This window comes from Zootoca vivipara, chromosome 14 (genome assembly GCF_963506605.1).
Source record: "Zootoca vivipara chromosome 14, rZooViv1.1, whole genome shotgun sequence".
NCBI lineage: Eukaryota > Metazoa > Chordata > Lepidosauria > Squamata > Lacertidae > Zootoca > Zootoca vivipara.
Genome location: NC_083289.1, coordinates 7,475,375 through 7,492,979, shown reverse-complemented (window position 1 = coordinate 7,492,979; position 17,605 = coordinate 7,475,375). Strand labels below are relative to the sequence as shown.

The 17,605-nt window shown below is 49.5% G+C and overlaps 1 protein-coding gene across 1 annotated transcript in view; it reads left to right on the top strand.

The window, feature by feature from the left end:
• UNC13C (unc-13 homolog C) overlaps positions 1–17,605 on the top strand; it is a 139,180-nt gene that overhangs the window by 49,405 nt on the left and 72,170 nt on the right. The window contains exons 7-10 of the mRNA XM_060282475.1: positions 3,742–3,813; positions 10,508–10,727; positions 12,829–13,056; positions 16,556–16,697. Of these exons, the coding sequence (XP_060138458.1) occupies positions 3,742–3,813; positions 10,508–10,727; positions 12,829–13,056; positions 16,556–16,697 (662 nt within the window). The remainder of the gene's footprint in view (positions 1–3,741; positions 3,814–10,507; positions 10,728–12,828; positions 13,057–16,555; positions 16,698–17,605) is intronic.

Sequence of the window (17,605 nt, the reverse complement as noted above, 5' to 3'; positions counted from 1 at the left end):
TGATCGCCGGGCCCACACCAGAGGAATTTGAGGACCGCCTCCGCTCCGTCCTGCACCGTTTCCAGACGGCGGGCCTCAAGGTGAAGCGGGAAAAGTGTTTACTGGGAGTGCCGCAGGTGGACTTTCTGGGATTTAAGGTGGACGCAGAAGGGGTCCATCCAACCGGTGACAAGGTACGGGCCATTTGTGAGGCCCCAGCGCCCAAGAGCAAGCCCGAACTTCAGTCATTCTTGGGACTATTGAACTTTTACCATGCCTTCCTTCCCCATAAGGCAGCGGTAGCGGAGCCCCTACACAGACTCCTAGATAAAAGGGCCCCTTGGGTGTGGGGCCAGCGACAAAGGGCCGCATTCCAGGCAGTCAAGGACTTGCTCGTCTCAAACTCGGTCTTGGCACACTTCGACGAGAGGCTGCCAGTGGTGCTGGCATGCGACGCCTCTCCCTATGGCATCGGCGCTGTCCTGGGACACCAACTCCCGGATGGAAGAGAGGTGCCGGTGGCATACTTCTCCCAGACGCTTGCTGCAGCCGAACGAAACTACTCACAGATTGACAAGGAGGGTCTGGCAATCGTGAAGGGCGTAAAAAAATTCCATGATTTCTTGTACGGGCGGCCCTTTACCATAGTGACTGACCACAAGCCGTTGCTTGGCCTGTTTGCCCCCGAGAAGCAGACCCCCCAAGTGTTGTCTCCACGTGTCCTCAGGTGGTCAATTTTCCTTGCCGGCTACCAGTATGCACTAATCCACCGCCCTGGGAAGGCGATGGGCCACGCAGACGCACTCAGCAGGCTACCACTACCAGAAACAGGCCCCGACCCAGCGCCTGTGCAAGAGGTTATGACCCTGGAGCTGCTTCCCGACCGACCCATTCAGGCACAAGAAGTTGCGCACCATTCCACAAAAGATAGGGTCATCTCCCGGGTCCTGGACTGGGTGTGGCGAGGATGGCCCAGCAGCAGCCCCGGGCCAGAATTCGCTGGCTACACAAACCGCAAACATGAACTGTCGGCCCACAAGGGGTGCCTGTTATGGGGAAGCAGGGTTGTTGTTCCCCAGCCCCTCCGCAAAAGGGTCCTCACAGCCCTACACGAGACACACCCAGGGGTAGTGAGGATGAAGGCCCTTGCCAGGAGTTATGTGTGGTGGCCGGGGATTGACAGAGAGATAGAGGCCTGGGTCCAACACTGCCAGACCTGCCAAGAATCCCGCCTGGATCCCCCAAGGGCCCCAGTCCAGCCCTGGGAGTCCGCCCGACATCCATGGTCACGCTTGCACGTGGACTTCGCTGGCCCCTTCCAGGGAAAAACATTCTTCATAGTGGTGGATTCCTACACCAAATGGCTGGAGGTCGCACTGGTACCGTCCACTTCTACGGCGGCAGCCATCCGGGTACTACGTAAGCTGTTTGCAACCCACGGGCTCCCTGACACCCTCGTCTCGGACAATGGAACCGCATTCACGTCAGAGGAGTTCCAGACCTTCACAGCGCAGAACGCCATCCGCCACATCCGCTCAGCACCATTCCACCCTGCCACCAATGGCCAAGCGGAGCGCATGGTGCGGACCACCAAGGACAGCCTCCGCCGCATAACACAAGGGGACTGGGAATACCGCCTTGCCGCATTTCTTCTAGCACAGCACAGCACCCCAAGCACAACGACGGGCCGGAGCCCAGCTGAACTACTCATGGGCCGGCGCCTTGCAACTAGACTGGACCGACTTCACCCCGACAGAGCTCAGGATGAGGTAGTGGTGGGGAAAGGCAGGAACCCCCGGACATTTGTGGCCCAGGACCCAGTGTATGCAAAGAATTTTGGGGCAGGCCCAGCATGGGTACCCGCCACAGTCACCAAGGTGACCGGTCCCGTGTCGTACGAGGTACTAACAGAAGGGGGGCAATGTTGGCGCCGCCACTGCGACCAGCTACGGCGACGATTCCCAGGAGGAACCCGGGAGGAGAGCGGGACAGAGGGGTCCCAAGGGGACAGCAGGGCAGTGAGGCCTGTAGAGCGAGAGGGGTGGGCAGGGGAAGCAGAAGCAGTAGGCACAGAGGGGCGCCCCGAGGCTGGAAGGACACCGGAACCAGAGTCACAACCTAGTGGTTCAGTGGCGCCAGACCAGACAGCCCCGGCACAGCCAGCAGCCTCGGAACACGAGCCAGAACCAGAACCCCTGACCAAGGAACACCCCAGGCCACAACGCACACGGAGGCGGCCAGCAGACCTTGGGGACTACGAATGCAACTTCCCGGGCAGGACTGGAACTTAGAGGGGAGGGGTGTTATGTACTGAGCTGAATCCTAGAACAATAGGATTCAGAATCAGCGGGAGCTACCCAATCCAACTCCAGGTGGAAGTGAATCCGCAACCTGATTGGCCTGCTGGAGCAGCCAATCAGGCGGCTGGCAGAAGTGAATCTGCTACCTGATTGGCCTGTAGGAGCAGCCAATCAGGCTGCAGGCAGAAGTCAATCCACAATATAATTGGCCCACAGGTGTAGCCCTGAAGTAGCCAATCACGCAAGGCCCATTGTGTAAATAATGTATATAAGCAGATGGTTTTGGGAAAAGAGCCATTCGTCTTCTCTTCTTCTCCTTGATGAATATGAGCTGAATAAAGAGCATGAAATTCACTCTCGACTCCGAGTATATTTCAGCAGGGTAAAGTTTCTTCTTGATGCAGCCTTCATTTGAATTCCGCTGTTTTCAACACTCACAATCGCTCCTGGATTTGGATGTTTTAATGGAGCCAGAAGCAAGTCGTATATGATTTGAATTCAGCAAGTTGGCACCATCGCAGTTTTGCCTTGAAATTCCACTGACAAGGCTTAATACTTCAGTAAAGGTTTTTTGTTTTTTCCATCTTGGTCCTAGAGATTATACAGTATTGGAGGAGATATTGTGGGGCAGGAGAAGTGCAGGGCAGAGGGGGTGAGCTGAAATACACTCTGAGCAGTTAAAATGGGCGCAGGTCCGTTAACTCAGGCTTACCCTGCTCCCCAACCCCCTGAATAAGACTCCCCAAATAGAAACCTTCCTGCTTCATCCAGCCATGGTTGCCCATGTCAGTGACTCACTATGTACACACACACACACACATAATGATTTTCAGTTTTATACATTTCAATAATTTTATAATCATTTTAACATTTCAAAACTCGACTTCCTTCCCCCTCTTTCTGCAGCTCCTTAAATTTATTTTTAATATTTTCTACATATCCAAATTAACTTAATTTGCTCATTTATTCATCTGCTTTAAATATATATTCTTATAAAACTGCAGGTTATTACAATAATCCTGCCAATGTCCTTATCTGTTTACAGTTTGTTCGTAAATATTCCATAAACCATTTCCGTTCTTTTACAAAAAGTTCTTCATATTCCATAAGTTTTTGTATCCATTCTTCTTTTGCTGGGACTTCTTTGTCTTTCCATTTTTGCCACTATAGTTCTGTCCCTATAATTCCCAAAGGAAAGCTTCTCTTTTACCAATGTTATTTTAAACATCTTTTTCAATTCATTGTATATCATTTCCCAGTAAGCTTTAACCTTACTACAGGACCACCGCATATGATTAAAAGAACCTTCTTTACATTTCCAACACTTATCTGATTTAGCTTTATACATTTTTGCCAATTTACTCGGTATTAGATACCATCGATATATCATTTTTTATCATTTTCTCTTAGACCATCACATGCTGTAAATTTTAAATCCTCTGTGTACTTCTGCCTTCCACAGACCCTTGCGACTCGGAAGTCGGGGATCTCGCTAGCCATGGTCATCCGGACATCAATCGACAACGAGGAGATGGTAGGAGAGGGGGCTGCTTAACCTGTTTCTTCAAGGGGCGGGTTGGCTTCCTTGAATTTGGGGGGGGGTATTCACCAAAGTATTTAACTCCTTTTGTTGGATGCTGTGCTATTTCTCCTGGCTACCCTTTATGAAAGTCAGAGTCTTCCTGAAGTTGTCTCCTGTTGATTAATCCTGCCCGTAGAGCTTTGCCAAGAAAGCAAAGTGTGCTCCTCCTCTTCTCTCAATTGTCTCCATGTCTGCTCTGGGAGGAAAGTCAAGCAAGAGATTGCAGGTGGCCAGCAGCTGAAGAACCTCCCCTGGGTGCATGTGAGGTCCACCCAGCTCTAAGAGGTCCATTCAGCATCTTCTCTCTGCCCCCCCCCCCCCCGTGCCTCCAGTTCCAGTGGTCTAGGGCTGACCACATTTGTATAGCAAGCACTTAGTCGAATAAGGAGGTGGCTACTAGGGTGGCCAACTCCCAAGAGACTACAATCTACTTACAGAATTAAAAACTGGCAGTGATCTATCACCTTTTTGGGGGGTTCAGGTCAAAGTTGTTGAGCTTTTTTTGGGAGGAGTTGAAGGCTAAGCTGTTGGCCATTTTTAGGGAGAAGGGGGTACAGCCACTCACCAACAGATCGCTGGGGAAACAAATAGCCTCACTGAATACTCTCCATCTTCCATTATGCAGATCACACAACAATGGGGGGCGGGGCGAGGGGGTGGGGCCAGATTCTATTTTACCAACGCTAAGGAAAGGGACCCAGCGATTGACCGCAATCTTCCAAACCCTCCCGGGGATCTACCAGTAAATCGCGATTGACCTGTTGGTCATCCCTGTCCTAGCACATCCATCCATCACACACACACACACACACACACACACACACACACACACACACACACAAGGAACAGAGGTTTCCAAGCTTTTCATGTCGGTGACACACTTTTTAAACATCATTTCGCAATACAGTAATTCAGTTTTTCTAGCAAACCGGAGGTTAAGCTAACCCCTTTCCAGCCCCGGAAGGAACGCAGGTAGCGTTCACACAACACATCTACCCAGCAGCAGCAGACACACTAATGCAACACAGAGTTTGGAAAGCTCTGCCTTAGAAGTTGGGCTGTGGCAGAGTGAAAATGAAAGCATCATTTGTCTCTGGGAAATCATGGATTCCATAGCAGATCCCTTGCAACCAATGGCACATGTGGCTCACACACATGGCTGGCTTCTAAATTAACTGCTCAGGAGAGGCACCTGAGGGCGGGGGGCTGTGCAAGCAGCTGAAGGGAAGCATCTGCTGGTCATGTGCTGGAAGCCACACAGTGGCTCCGTGAGGAAGGCGAAGCATAACGTGAAACGAGGCCCTTCTGAGATCTGGAGCTGCCCGTCTCTCAACAGTGTGTGTCAGGACCAGAAATCCAGAAGCGGGCAATTGGGGAAAATGGCACCCACAAAGTGAAATTGCCCAAGAAATTCTGGTGCAGAGGAATAGGAGTTTGATTGCTTTCTATCTTTTTGGATAGCTTTTTTGCTATGCTCTAAATATTTGTTAGTTTGTCCTCACAAGAAGGTTGAACTACGTAGATGGGAGGCTGCCTTTGAAGTTGGTTCAAGGCTGGATTAAGGTGGGGGTGGCTAGTGCAGTTCCCAAAATAAAAACCCCTCTCCCTCCCAAAAGGAATGTGTTAAATAAATATGTCTTCACATATCTGAAAGACTTAACAAATGTATTATTACATAAGCTTTTATGGAGTGCAAAAAATATTCTCTGAGCATGTGCAGTTTCAAAACACAAACTGACAACATTTTGGTAACCTTAATAACCAGAAAATGCTCTGAGCATGTGCAATTTCTTATTTTAAACCCATTGTTTTTTGCTCAACACTCAGCCTAACCTACCTCACATGGCTGTCGTGAAGATGTAGAAGAAGGCATAAAATAGCTCCAAAAAGAGACTTCTACCATAGACATCAAATTCTGCTTCCTTTAACCAGAGTAATTTATCTTTGTCCTATAAAGTCACGTGTTTTTCTGGATACGCCACCCCTGCGAATTAGTGCACCAAGGCTTCAACCGCCCTTACCTGAGCCTCTTTCACATATGCATATTTATTTAATTTATATCTCGCCCTTCCTTCCCGAAGGAGCCCAGAGCAGCAAATGCAATTAAAATTTATCAAAACAGTTTTCTAAAGTCTTCTAAAAAGCTGGTTAAAAACTACTAAAAAACATAGTCCCCCGCTTGAACAGCTAATAATTTCAGACAGCCAGAGGAGTTCATGTTTTTAGAGTTTCCCTTAAAGTTACTAATGAGGGAGGCAGATTCACTTCAGTAGGGAAGGTATTCCACATACAATGTCATATAGCTTGTTGCATATGGATATGGATATGCAGCCCCTAGAGAAAGTTTTTTTTTAAAAAAAGTAAATACCGGTAGATAAATGATTGTGTTTGCAAAGATTTGAGCCATGTCAAACTGCGCTTCTGCTCAATATTTGTGCAAGGGAAACTGAAAGTAAGTTTCCAGCCCTAAGATTTCAACAGAAAGAGAAAGTAGAAGTCATACCCCACCTCCCAAGCTCTACCCCTCCCCAGCCACCTGTAGAATGGAATCATAGAATTGTAGAGTTGGAAGACTCATCCACTCCACTCCGTGCATCATTCTGATCCATGTTTGCTGGTGGTTTCTCTCCCCTCACCCATTTCTTTGTGGCCTCCCCCACTCTCTCTCCAAACTGACTTGCATAAGTGTGATCAGGAGCAAACCCCTCCCGACTGCTTGGGCGTCTGGCTTATCGATTGCAGCCAGGCCTGAAATTCCTTGGCAAGAACTTATATTGATTGTCCCTCTCCATCTAATTTTATTTGCTCTATACTTTCGTAAATAGAATATTCATTTCTTTCTTTTAACTCAAGAAGACTTGGCTGCTTTTTCCCTGTTGGCTTTACCTTGAAGGCTTAGCCCCTAGAAGACAACATTAGGGTGGAAGGTGCCTTTCACAACAACCCGCCAGGAGAGCTTCCACGCACCCCTTTGCCATGGCCTCCGAAACCCTCTCAGGGTCTCCTCTGCCTTCAGAGAGAACTAAATCGATTGATTCACACTTGGTTCCTAATAGAAAAGAGAAAGAAATTACAACATAAGAACATTAAAACAATACAGCGCAGAACAACATGTTTCGTTAAGGAAGAACTTCATATACAGTATATGAGAATGAAGAATAAAGCACATTTTAAAGTAGAATTGTGATTTTTTTTTACCCCCTTGGTCGTATTTTTTTTTTTTTTTTTGCAATTAAGCCGCCTAAAAATTGTATGAAATGAATAAATAACTAAATAGCTCCTTCAGTAGCACCTTAAAGACCAACTAAGTTTTTATTTTGGTATGAGCTTTCGTGTGCATGCACACTTCTTCAGATACACTTGAAACAGAAGAGCCAGACCCTTATGTATATACAGAGGGTGGTGGGGGTGGGTGGGAATGGGTGATGGGCTGATAGGAGTGGTAAACCTGTTGATGGCTGTTAACGACTGCTGATGACTGCAATTGGTCCTGCAGGGAAAAAGCAAGGGCTGAGGCGCTAAAGAAAGCTTGATCATGCATAATGAGATAAGAATCCTATGTCTTTGTTCATCCCAGGTGGCTCCATGGTTTTAAGCTTGGTAATGAGTTCCAATTCAGCAAAATACCAAATACCAAAGCTCATACCAAAATAAAAACTTAGTTGGTCTTTAAGGTGCTACTGAAGGATTTTTTTTATTTTGCTTCGACTCAGACCAACACGGCTACCTACCTGTAAATAGCTCCTGCCCATGGTTGGGAGTGTGACATTATGGGGCAGCCATAGCCCTTGGATTAGATAGTTAACCAGCAATTTCTTCAGTAAATCCTCATAAAGCCTCGTAGCCTGGTCTGGATAGTCAGTAAAACAACCGAGAACCACCTCTGTCAGTCGCACTAATCAGGAGCCAAGGTTTTCTTCACACATCAAATATTATCCTGTTCCTGAATCTAAAGGCACAGAAACACTTTGGGGACAATAGCTGTGCCTGGAACACGGTTCACTCTGAGTACTGTATTTTCTCTGCCCTTGGAAATCCATCTCCGAGGCAAACGTCATTTGGAAATCATTTCTCGTGGCTCCCGTTCCTCCATACAGGCACAGGTCTGGCACCGCTTCTTCCAGGTAGCATCAGAGGACCTTTCACTCCCTCCCTCCCCACTCAAGTCAGGACGGGGGCAGGCAGAAGCCCCCTCCCACCCCCAGCAGCAGCAGCATATCAAACAGCTTCCTCTCCACCCCCAAAAGAAAATATTACACGAATCCCGCAACTGGGAATGGAGGAGAGAAATGGTGGGGGTGTTATTGCTTTGTTTTTTTGGTATAATTATTTATCTTCGCTTTTGTACTGTGAACTGTGGCCCCGGGATCTCTTGATGAAGGGCAGTAAATAATAATAATAATAATAATAATAATAATAATAATAATAATAATAAAGCAGGGAGATGCATAAGCAGCAGCTGCCTGCTTGCTTGATCCTAGGAAGACGAGTGCAGTCGGCAGCCATTGATTCCAGGTTGCTGGAGTTTCCCCCAGAGCGTTTCCTTGCTCATTTCCCCAGTGTTCTCCCCTTTGTCATCTGCCAGCGTGCCTTCACATTTTAGGCTATCAGCATACTTAGTTATTCCTTTCCCAAACCTCCTGGAATGCAAAATTAAGCATTAGCTTGGAAACAATTTATGAGGGCCATTTACGTGATAGCTTTGCAATGTGTTGAGCACATTCACCCTTTCTCTTTCGCAGAAGCCCAGGTGTTGCCTAGCCCTTTCTCGGTGTGCTATGTGTGATAAAAAGCAATTGCTGCTCTCTTGCAATGTTCCCAGCTGATGCTTTTGTGTTCTCTACCAATCTCTTTGTCCCAGTTTGCATTTGGCAGCAATGGCTCTCTGGAGTGTTTCCCCCGTGTGTGTGTGTGTGTGTGTGTGTGTGTGATGGATGGATGTGCTAGGACAGGGATGATTTTGCCTGTGACACAGCATGTAGCTGTTGGAGATTCATTCCCCGTGTTTGCATTCATGGGTTTGTTGTGTATCACATGACTGTATATGTGTTTACATTCCACAGAGTGGGAAGTGACGTAGACAGGATGTTTGTCTTACCGTGTGTTCCTGAAGTGGGACTATTGTCCTTTGTCCTTTCTCTTTGCTGCCTGATGCTAGAGAGAGAGAGAGGGAGCCGTGTTGCAGTGCTCCATGTGTGTTTATATGTAAATAAATGTAGATTAGCCAAATGCTGTGCTACTGAGTTCTGTTACGCAACTGCGCAAACCTCTGCGGATCCCGTAAGTGTGCTGATGTCTCCAAGGCATCAGTCGCTATGATGTTCGGGCTGGAGAAAGCTTGTGAAGCTCCCGAACGATCTACCAGGAGGGAGAGAACATGCCAGCCAGGCATGTGTCATCTTCCAAGGTTCTACTCATGTGTAGGACATCCTGGCAGTAGCCACTCAAGGCACAGTGTTCAGATCAGAGAGTTCCTTTGCCATCACGTCGGCAGAGAAAGCTTTCCTTGGCCAGCAAGTGCCACAGTCCTTGAGACATGGTGGAGTGACTGGTCCAGACCTGGGTGCTTCTCCAGGCGCTGGGTTTCACTGGGAGTGAAGCTAGCAAGAAAGGACCTCTGGTATCCTGCCAGCAGCTGGTTTTGCTCCCCTGCTTTCATGGCAAAGAGCCACGGCGTGCGCTGAGCAAGTGACACCATGTGCCGCCCCAGAGGCAAGAGCCTGTGAGTGTCAAATGAGTCAGGGGGCTGTGGAAGAAGGAACAGGAGGGGATGTTCACCAGCCCCCTGCCTTTGTCCAGAAACAGCTAAGGAAGCTGTTCTGGGGAGCTGATTCCCTGCCCCCAGGAGCCCACAGAGTTGTCTCCTGAGCATCAGAGATGCCCGCGTGGCGTAAGTGATGTGAGGCTGCAGTCTTTGTGGTGGCTGCCTAATCACCACCATTTCTCCTTCCGGCTTCATGTTTTTCCTGCAGCCGTCTCAGAGATTGCAAGGAGCTAGGGGCTGACTTCTAGGCTCAGGGGAAAAGAGTCTCCTGTGCTGTGAGAGAACAGCTTCCCAGTACTATTGTCTTTTTATAGATCTTCTCAGAAGGTACCTGTATAGATACAGGTATTATTATTATTATTATTATTATTTATTTATTTATTTATTTATTTATTTATTTATTTATTTATTTCGTGCCCCCTTAGCACAGTGTCCCTGCACTGCCCAAAATCCGGTGTGGACACTGGGCAGCTCCCACCTCTCTCTGCAAAGACACACCGACGCCTGACCAGCTCTTGTGGTGCTTTTGAGCGCCTTCCTCTTCCAAGGGCCTCAGAGCAAGTCAGCAAGAGCTCGGCTGATGAGAGCCTCTTGCACGGAGGCACGTGCTCTGCAACGTTTTAGCAAAAGCTTTGTAACAGGAGCTTGAACATGCATGAAAGAATGATTAGAGCAGTGGTTCTCAGTTGGTGGTCTGCGGACCCGACCCAGGAGGTCCGTGGCACCATTCACATAACCAAAGCTACCCCAGGGATCGAAAATTTCAAAAGTAGGGAGTCCACGGCTTGGCTTTTGTAAAAACAGGAGGTCTGCAATACTTAGCCAATTGGGAACTGTGAGCCACTTTGCTGATGTGCCTGAATGTGTTTTGTGTCCCCTCAGAAAATGCACGTCTTCAAAAAAACCCTGCAGGCCCTCATCTACCCCATGTCCTCCACCACACCGCACTACTTTGAAGTGTGGACGGCCACCGCCCCCACCTACTGCTACGAGTGCGAGGGTCTCCTCTGGGGCATCGCCCGGCAGGGAATGAGGTGCACAGAGTGTGGGGTCAAGTGCCATGAGAAGTGCCAGGATCTCCTCAACGCGGACTGTTTGCAGAGTGAGTAGTCTGGGGGGCACCTGGTATGGCACAGCTCCTGCCCTTCTTCGTGCTGCTTGGCTTTCCCCTCCCCCTTTGCAAGGGGGGGCATGGCAGGGCCAGCCAAAGACATTGTGGCACCTGAGGCAAATGGCAAAATGCTGCCCCCCGCCCCCCCCCCGGCATGGTACGAAGGGGCGAGTGAAGATCTCCACCAGGCATAGGCAAACTTGGCCCTCCAGATGTTTTGGGACTACAACTCCCATCATCCCTAGCTAACAGGACCAGTGGTCAGGGATGATGGGAATTGTAGTCCCAAAACATCTGGAGGGCCGAGGTTGCCTATGCCTGATCTACACCAAAAACAAGGGGAGAAGAGAGATCTACATGGGAAATCTGCTGTCCCCGTGGATCCTACCACCCACAGCATTTGCCTCACCCTGCCTCATGGGTGTCCCAGCTCTGGGGCATGGGCTCCTCCCGTGGGGCTGTTTGGGGTGGCAACAGAAGCCTTTTGGAGCAGCCCCGGCCGTGGCAAGGGAGAGTCTGTTTGGCACATCACATAGCCCAAGCAAACAGTTGGGCTGCTCAGACAACGACGACACCACAAATCTCACAGGGGCTCCAGGTAGCAGGATGGACAGTGAAGTGGCTGAGTGGAGGTGACAATAGTATCTCTGGGCATACAGGCACCCCTAACGCTGAATGGGTCTTGTGCTTCCCCCAACCCACCCTGCGTTCTGGTCTCAGGGATCTCCCACTTCATTTGGGTTTCACTCAGTTGGACACTGTCTGCATTTAGCTCCAGTTTCACTGAGTAAAACTCTTCCTCCTCCTTTGATTTTAAACCCACCAGGTTTCCAGCCAGCTAAAGGGATTGCATGAGGCCCCTTGTCACCTCTCGCCAAAAGCCAACCAGTGGCCTAGAGACCACTCTCTTCCTCAGTCTCTCCTCCACTGTTGCGCTGCTGCGCAGGCCCCCATGAGTGTCACTTGGCAGCCTCCTGGCACAGAATCAAGGGAGGCTTGCTGGCTGCCCCAGTGTCATTTGTCAGCTTTCTACTTCACCCCCTGTGACCGGCAGCCAAGCAGAAAAAGATGCCACCTTGCCTTTCCTGCCTGCCTTCGTCTGAGGCCAGCACTGCCCTCCAGCCCTGATCAGTGCAGTTGGTCTCTTGCAGCCAATGCTAGGCTGATCCAGGCAGGGTTGGGCTGCAAACGAGCCTCTCTAAAGTCCACCACTCAAGATTTCTGGTTGGGTGACACCCCTACCCCATTGGCAGTTTATCTCTGTGATCCACTGGGAATCCCATTATTTTGTAAAGATCCAGAAAAAGTCAGAATATTGGCACCCCTGGCATTGCTTCAGGGCAGGAAAAAACCATCATTTGGGGAGATCAGCATCTGTGTTAGACTTCAGACTTTCATTTTGATGTCTTTCTGGAAGCCCCTCCAGGCATGAACTGACGTCACAACATCGGTGCATGACAGCATTGAGGGGCCTCTGTGTGTGCTGTGGTCCACGTGGGCCACACATGGAATCATATGTCCCTGGTGGAAGGAAGGGGGCTTCATCCATGCTGTGCAGGACACACAGAAACCTTTGGAGAAAGCAAGAGGAGGGTCAGCTTTCGCCAACCTGATGCCCTCCAGCTGTTGTGGACTACAATTCCCATCATCCCTGGCTAGTCCAGGTTGTCCAAAACAGCTGGAGGGCATCAGGTTGGCAAAGGCATCAATGAAAGCAGGGCCGGCCCTACGGCCAGGCTGGGTAGCGCAGGGCACCACGGCGCCAGCCTGCCGGTCCGCCGCGCAGCTGCGCCCACGGCAACCGCGCTCTGCCTGCCTGCCCGCTGCGCCCGCCCACCACGCTGGGAAACGGGGCCGGGGGGGGGGTGCCGGAGGGATCCGGCACACCACAGCGCCAGGGGCGCTTACGACGGCCCTGAATGAAAGACCCGCCTGGCCAGGAACCTTCTGTGTCATCGAGGGCATCTGTTTTCCAGATTTCAGCAGCGTCACCTCATAGTAGGTGACCCAATATTACTCCTGCTGAAACAACAACTACTGCTATAGTGGTGCATTGTTAAATGTTGCTGATGCCGTTGTTATGTCACCTTAGGGGCAGCGGAGAAGAGTTCAAAGCACGGTGCTGAGGATAAGACCCAGAATATTATTACAGCAATGAAGGAGCAAATGAAGATCAGGGAGCGAAACAGGCCAGAAGTTTTTGAACTGATCCAGGAAATGTTCCAGATCGCCAAGGAGGACTTTGTACAGCACACCAAGGCAGCCAAACAGAGTGTCCTGGATGGGACATCGAAGTGGTCAGCAAAGATCACCATCACGGGTGAGATTCCTCCTTTTCAGCTGTAGAACTCCCCCTGGGCCAAAGCTCCCTTTTCCCTTCCAGCCCAGAGTGGTTACAAAATGGCATTTACAGAATACAAACGGAAAGAGGGTCTCTGGTGTGTGGAGCGATAGTGTCAGGGTTCTTGCGACTACTCTAGAGTAACGACTTTCCACATGCTTGTCTTTTAACAGTCTTTATTGGTGCACTCTATTTACAGTGTAACGAGATGTTGGATGCATGTCTGCTCATTCCGATCCAGAATCCGGCACTGCCCCTTTACGCGACTTTGACCAACATAAAAGCCGCGGGACAGTGAATCTCCTCCCCTTTCTCCTCCTCCTTAATTCCGGTGCCGGGGGAAAGGGTCTACGATCTGTTTTTTCCCTGTCCCCCCTTTCCGCCTCTTTCTCTTCCCGTCTGTGGAGCAGGGGCTCTCCCATGCTGCCAGAGACCTGGCACTCTCTCCCCGTTTCCTGACTAGCCCCTTCAGACCCCGCGCTTTCATGGCTGCTCGGGGATGAACTGCTCCTGATGAGAGGGGGAGGTTCTCTATAATCTCTCCCCCTTACAGATAGCGTGCACCCTGATCTCACGAAGGTGGTCCATGCCGCCTGCAAACTGGTGCAGAGCAGTTTGCCACCTTGAAACCCCCCCCCCCCAGAAGGGTGAGGACTGCAAGCAATTCTCATTTTCACTTTGAATGCCAAACTTTTTGCATAACCAGTCTGCAGGGAGTAGTCAAAATAGCCCATAACTACATCTCCTCTGATGTAGTGCTTCCTTGATTCCTTGGTCATTCTTCATCTTCAGGGGTATGATAGCACATCCCCAGTGCTTTATTTAAAAAAATAATAATTAATTTTCAAGAAACAGGATATAAGCATAACATTATCATCCCCAGTGCTAAACTGCACTTGGAGCTTGGTATCACCACCCACAACAATTGTGCCAGGGAAGTCTGTCTCTTTGGGGATTTCTAGGTTGCTGGACTCAATGCTCTCTTTGATGTTCAGAGCAGCATCACCTACAATGGTCCTTCTTATAAAATTTAGATCTGGTCAAGGCAGCAGTTGCTGCAGGTGACTTGAGATGTCCTCAATGCAGCCTAGGAAAACAGTTTGTCCAGTAGCCATAACAACTGGGTGATCCACGGGGCTTATAAAACCCTTGGTTCATGATACTGCGTTGGTGCTGGCATCCATCTGTCTCGAGAGTCCATGGAATGTGCCTCCGTGGGTAAAGTCAAACGGCTGTGTTAGCAGCAACAAAATGACCTCCCCAGGGCTCAAACCTGGGCAGTGTGTATGGAGGTCCTGGGCAGCCCAGACAACAAGACCTCTCTCTCAGCCTTGCTGATGTGGTCCAAAGGAAAGCAGAGCAAGACGTTTGGCACCAGATAGATTGGCTGCAGGAGTTTGCCCGGAGGAGACATAACAGGCACCATCCTGTAATACTGTTTAAAGCAGAGAGAATCCCAGCAGGCTGGTTTCAGAAGCCACACAACCTCCCTTCCCCAAGATCAGCAGACTTGCTTCTGAATGGACCCAGCCGGGGGTGGGGGTGGGCACAGGTCTGCTGCTGAGTCAGATTGCCGGGGGTGGGGTGGGGTGACAGCATTCTGATCCCATCATTTCTCTGATGAGGCAGTTAATGAGCTGGGCTGTCCCTGCTAGTGGCAGTTCAAAAATGTTAACTAAATGCTCCTGTCTGGATGCTTTAAATCACGTGGACACAACTTACAAAGCAAATATTTGCTGATGGTCAGAGGGGGGCCGAGGGGAGGAGGGAGTGTGGAGTGTTCCAGTTGGCTTTCAAGCCAACAGAGAGACTCGCACAGTTATGGAGAGGAGTCAACTGACAAGTGTTTGTATTTATAGCAGCATAAACACACATTAGCGATGATAAATCCTGACATCTGTTTTCTCGTCGAAAGGCAGCTACGGGAAAGCTGGCTGTCTCTGCAACTGGAGGTTGCAGCCGGAATGCCATGCTCTGCAAGAGGGAATGGCTCAGGAAATAGGCTCCTGGGGTCTGAAGGCAGCTCTCCGGGTTGGGGGGTGGGCATTGTAACAAGTATCTTGTTCCAAAGTAATGCCTGGACATTTCTCCTGGAAGATATTTCTTGCTCTGGGGGAGAGGACAGCTTACCTAGTGGGAGAAGGAGCGGAGCACAGTGGGTCAGTGCCAGGGCTTGGAAGGTGCAAGGAAACACCTGGACCACCTGCTATTGGTAATCTTTGAGTTGCACAGAACTCTGTGCGCTCTCAGAGCTGGGAAGGCACAACTCTCTTTGGGTGAGAATAGAGCAGAGTCCACCTTGCATGGCCGAGAGGAGGCTAACTTTGTTTTCTCCATTCCCCATCCCACCCCTTGCCGGGGGAGGGGGATCCTCAAAGGCCTTATAGCCTGGTTCTCACATTGTCTCTCTGCATTATTTGTCCTGTTTTTTGTAATGGTGTTGTTTGCTCTTAACACCTGCTTGAGTGGTGTTTTTTTCCTCCTGCATGGATAATTCCCGTGTAGGACAAAAAGACTGCCTGTCCTTCAGTCACCATGTCCGAAAACTAAGCCTTTAGAAGAGGCAGCCAGCTCCCTGACAGAGCCAGCCAGGATGTCAGCCAAAGGGAGGTGCCAGGAGAGAGACACCCCTATAACCTCATGCTGGCTTTTCTGCAGTGCTTACTGATAACTGGGAGTAGAGCCAGGCCACCTGAGCTCTTTGCTGACTGTGGAAGGGTAGCCAACCTTCGCCCTGATCCAGCTGTTGGAAAGCAACCATTTCTACATTCCAGAGAATCCGAAACTATTAGGAACACAAGAAGGTGTCCTCTACCGTGTCAGGCCATGGAGCCAAACTGCTCAGATTTGTCTACATTGACTGTCAGCCAGTGATCTCCAGGGTCTCCAGCTGGGGCAGGGGAATAGTTAGGGTCTGGTTAGGTTGGCCCCTGCCAAGGGTGCAATCCAAGGGACTGCTCTACTCTGGCTCAGAGTACTGGGGGGCTCCTCCTTCATCTAAGCAAAATAAAAAAAATTCCTTCCAGCAGCACCTTAGAGACCAACTAAGTTTGTCATTGGTATGAGCTTTCGTGTGCATGCACACTTCTTCAGATACACTGAAACAGAAGTCACCAGATGCTTATATATAGTGAGAGGGTGAGGAGGGGTATTACTCCCTCCTTGTGGTGGGAGTGGGTGATAGACTGACTGATAGCTGTTGATGACTGTTAACGACTGCAATTGGTCCTACATCTAAGAACACTGGAAGTGGCCTCATTCTGACTTAGCCCATTGGTCCATCTAGCTCCATCACCTTTGAGCTGGAGATTCTGAAGACTGGACCTGGGACCTTCCATGTGTTCTTCTGCTCAGCACCAACCTTTTAGCCCTTTTTTGCAGGGGGGGGGACACTGGTCACAAAGCCATTGTCCAGGCCTAGGTTTATCAACTTGCGTCCTCAACCTCTCTCTCTCTCTCTCTTCCTCCTCTCTTGCAGTGGTCTGTGCTCAGGGCTTGCAGGCCAAGGATAAAACTGGCTCTAGTGACCCGTACGTCACGGTGCAAGTGGGCAAGACCAAAAGGAGGACCAAAACCATATTTGGGAACCTGAATCCAACATGGGACGAGAAGTTCTATTTGTGAGTATTCCTTCCTATTTTGGCTTTCTGGGGTGCATTACTTGGGAGTAAATGTTGCCTGCAGCACACACCATTCCTTACTCCTGTGACTCATTGTGTTTACCTGGGTGTTTGCATCTTGGGCCTTATTAAAAGCCCGGAGCCACAGACTTGCATTGTGGCTTCTAACTCACAACCCAAATGTGGGTTGGTGTGGATTTCAAGTTGATGTGGCGATGATGTTGGAGTGCAATGGGAAGTGTAGCCACTCTGGGGATTGAAGGTAGATTCAGTGGTCTCTTTGGCGAGGGGGTGCCCTCAGCCCTTCCTTCATTTGGCCAGGGGGCTGGGGTAGCATGGGGCTTGGAGCATATGTGAGGCCACCTCTGATGACTGTAGAAGCCAGAGAGGAAGAGCAAGATTGGCTGTTTGGCTCCTCCAAAGATGGAGTACCAGCTATTAGAACTTAACACCAAATACAGCAGCCAGGAATATGTCATTGTACTCAAAATGGGGCCATTTGAAACATCCCAGTGGTTTTGCATTTAGCGTACAATAACTGCAGGCCTGAAACTGTGGAAATGGGCTCTCTCTGGAGCATTTTTCTGGGGGACATTGATTTCTATATTGGAGAAGGATGCTGGGATCTGCCTCTGGGATGTTCAACTCAATTTAGTGGCATGCAATTTCTTATTAGATTATTGTTATGTTTCAGTTGCATAATTTATAAATATGCCGTAATGAAAGTGGAAGTACATTCACGAGATGGATGCCTTCTGTTGGTGTGGCTGGCGTTGCTCTAGGAAGTTAGAATTTTTTTTAAAAAAATGTTTTTAATAAAAGGTGTATTTTCAGGCATATCAGGCCATGGCAGGAAGAAGATTTTGCTTTCCTTCAGAGGCGGGATAAACATCTTTCTTTTTGAGTTG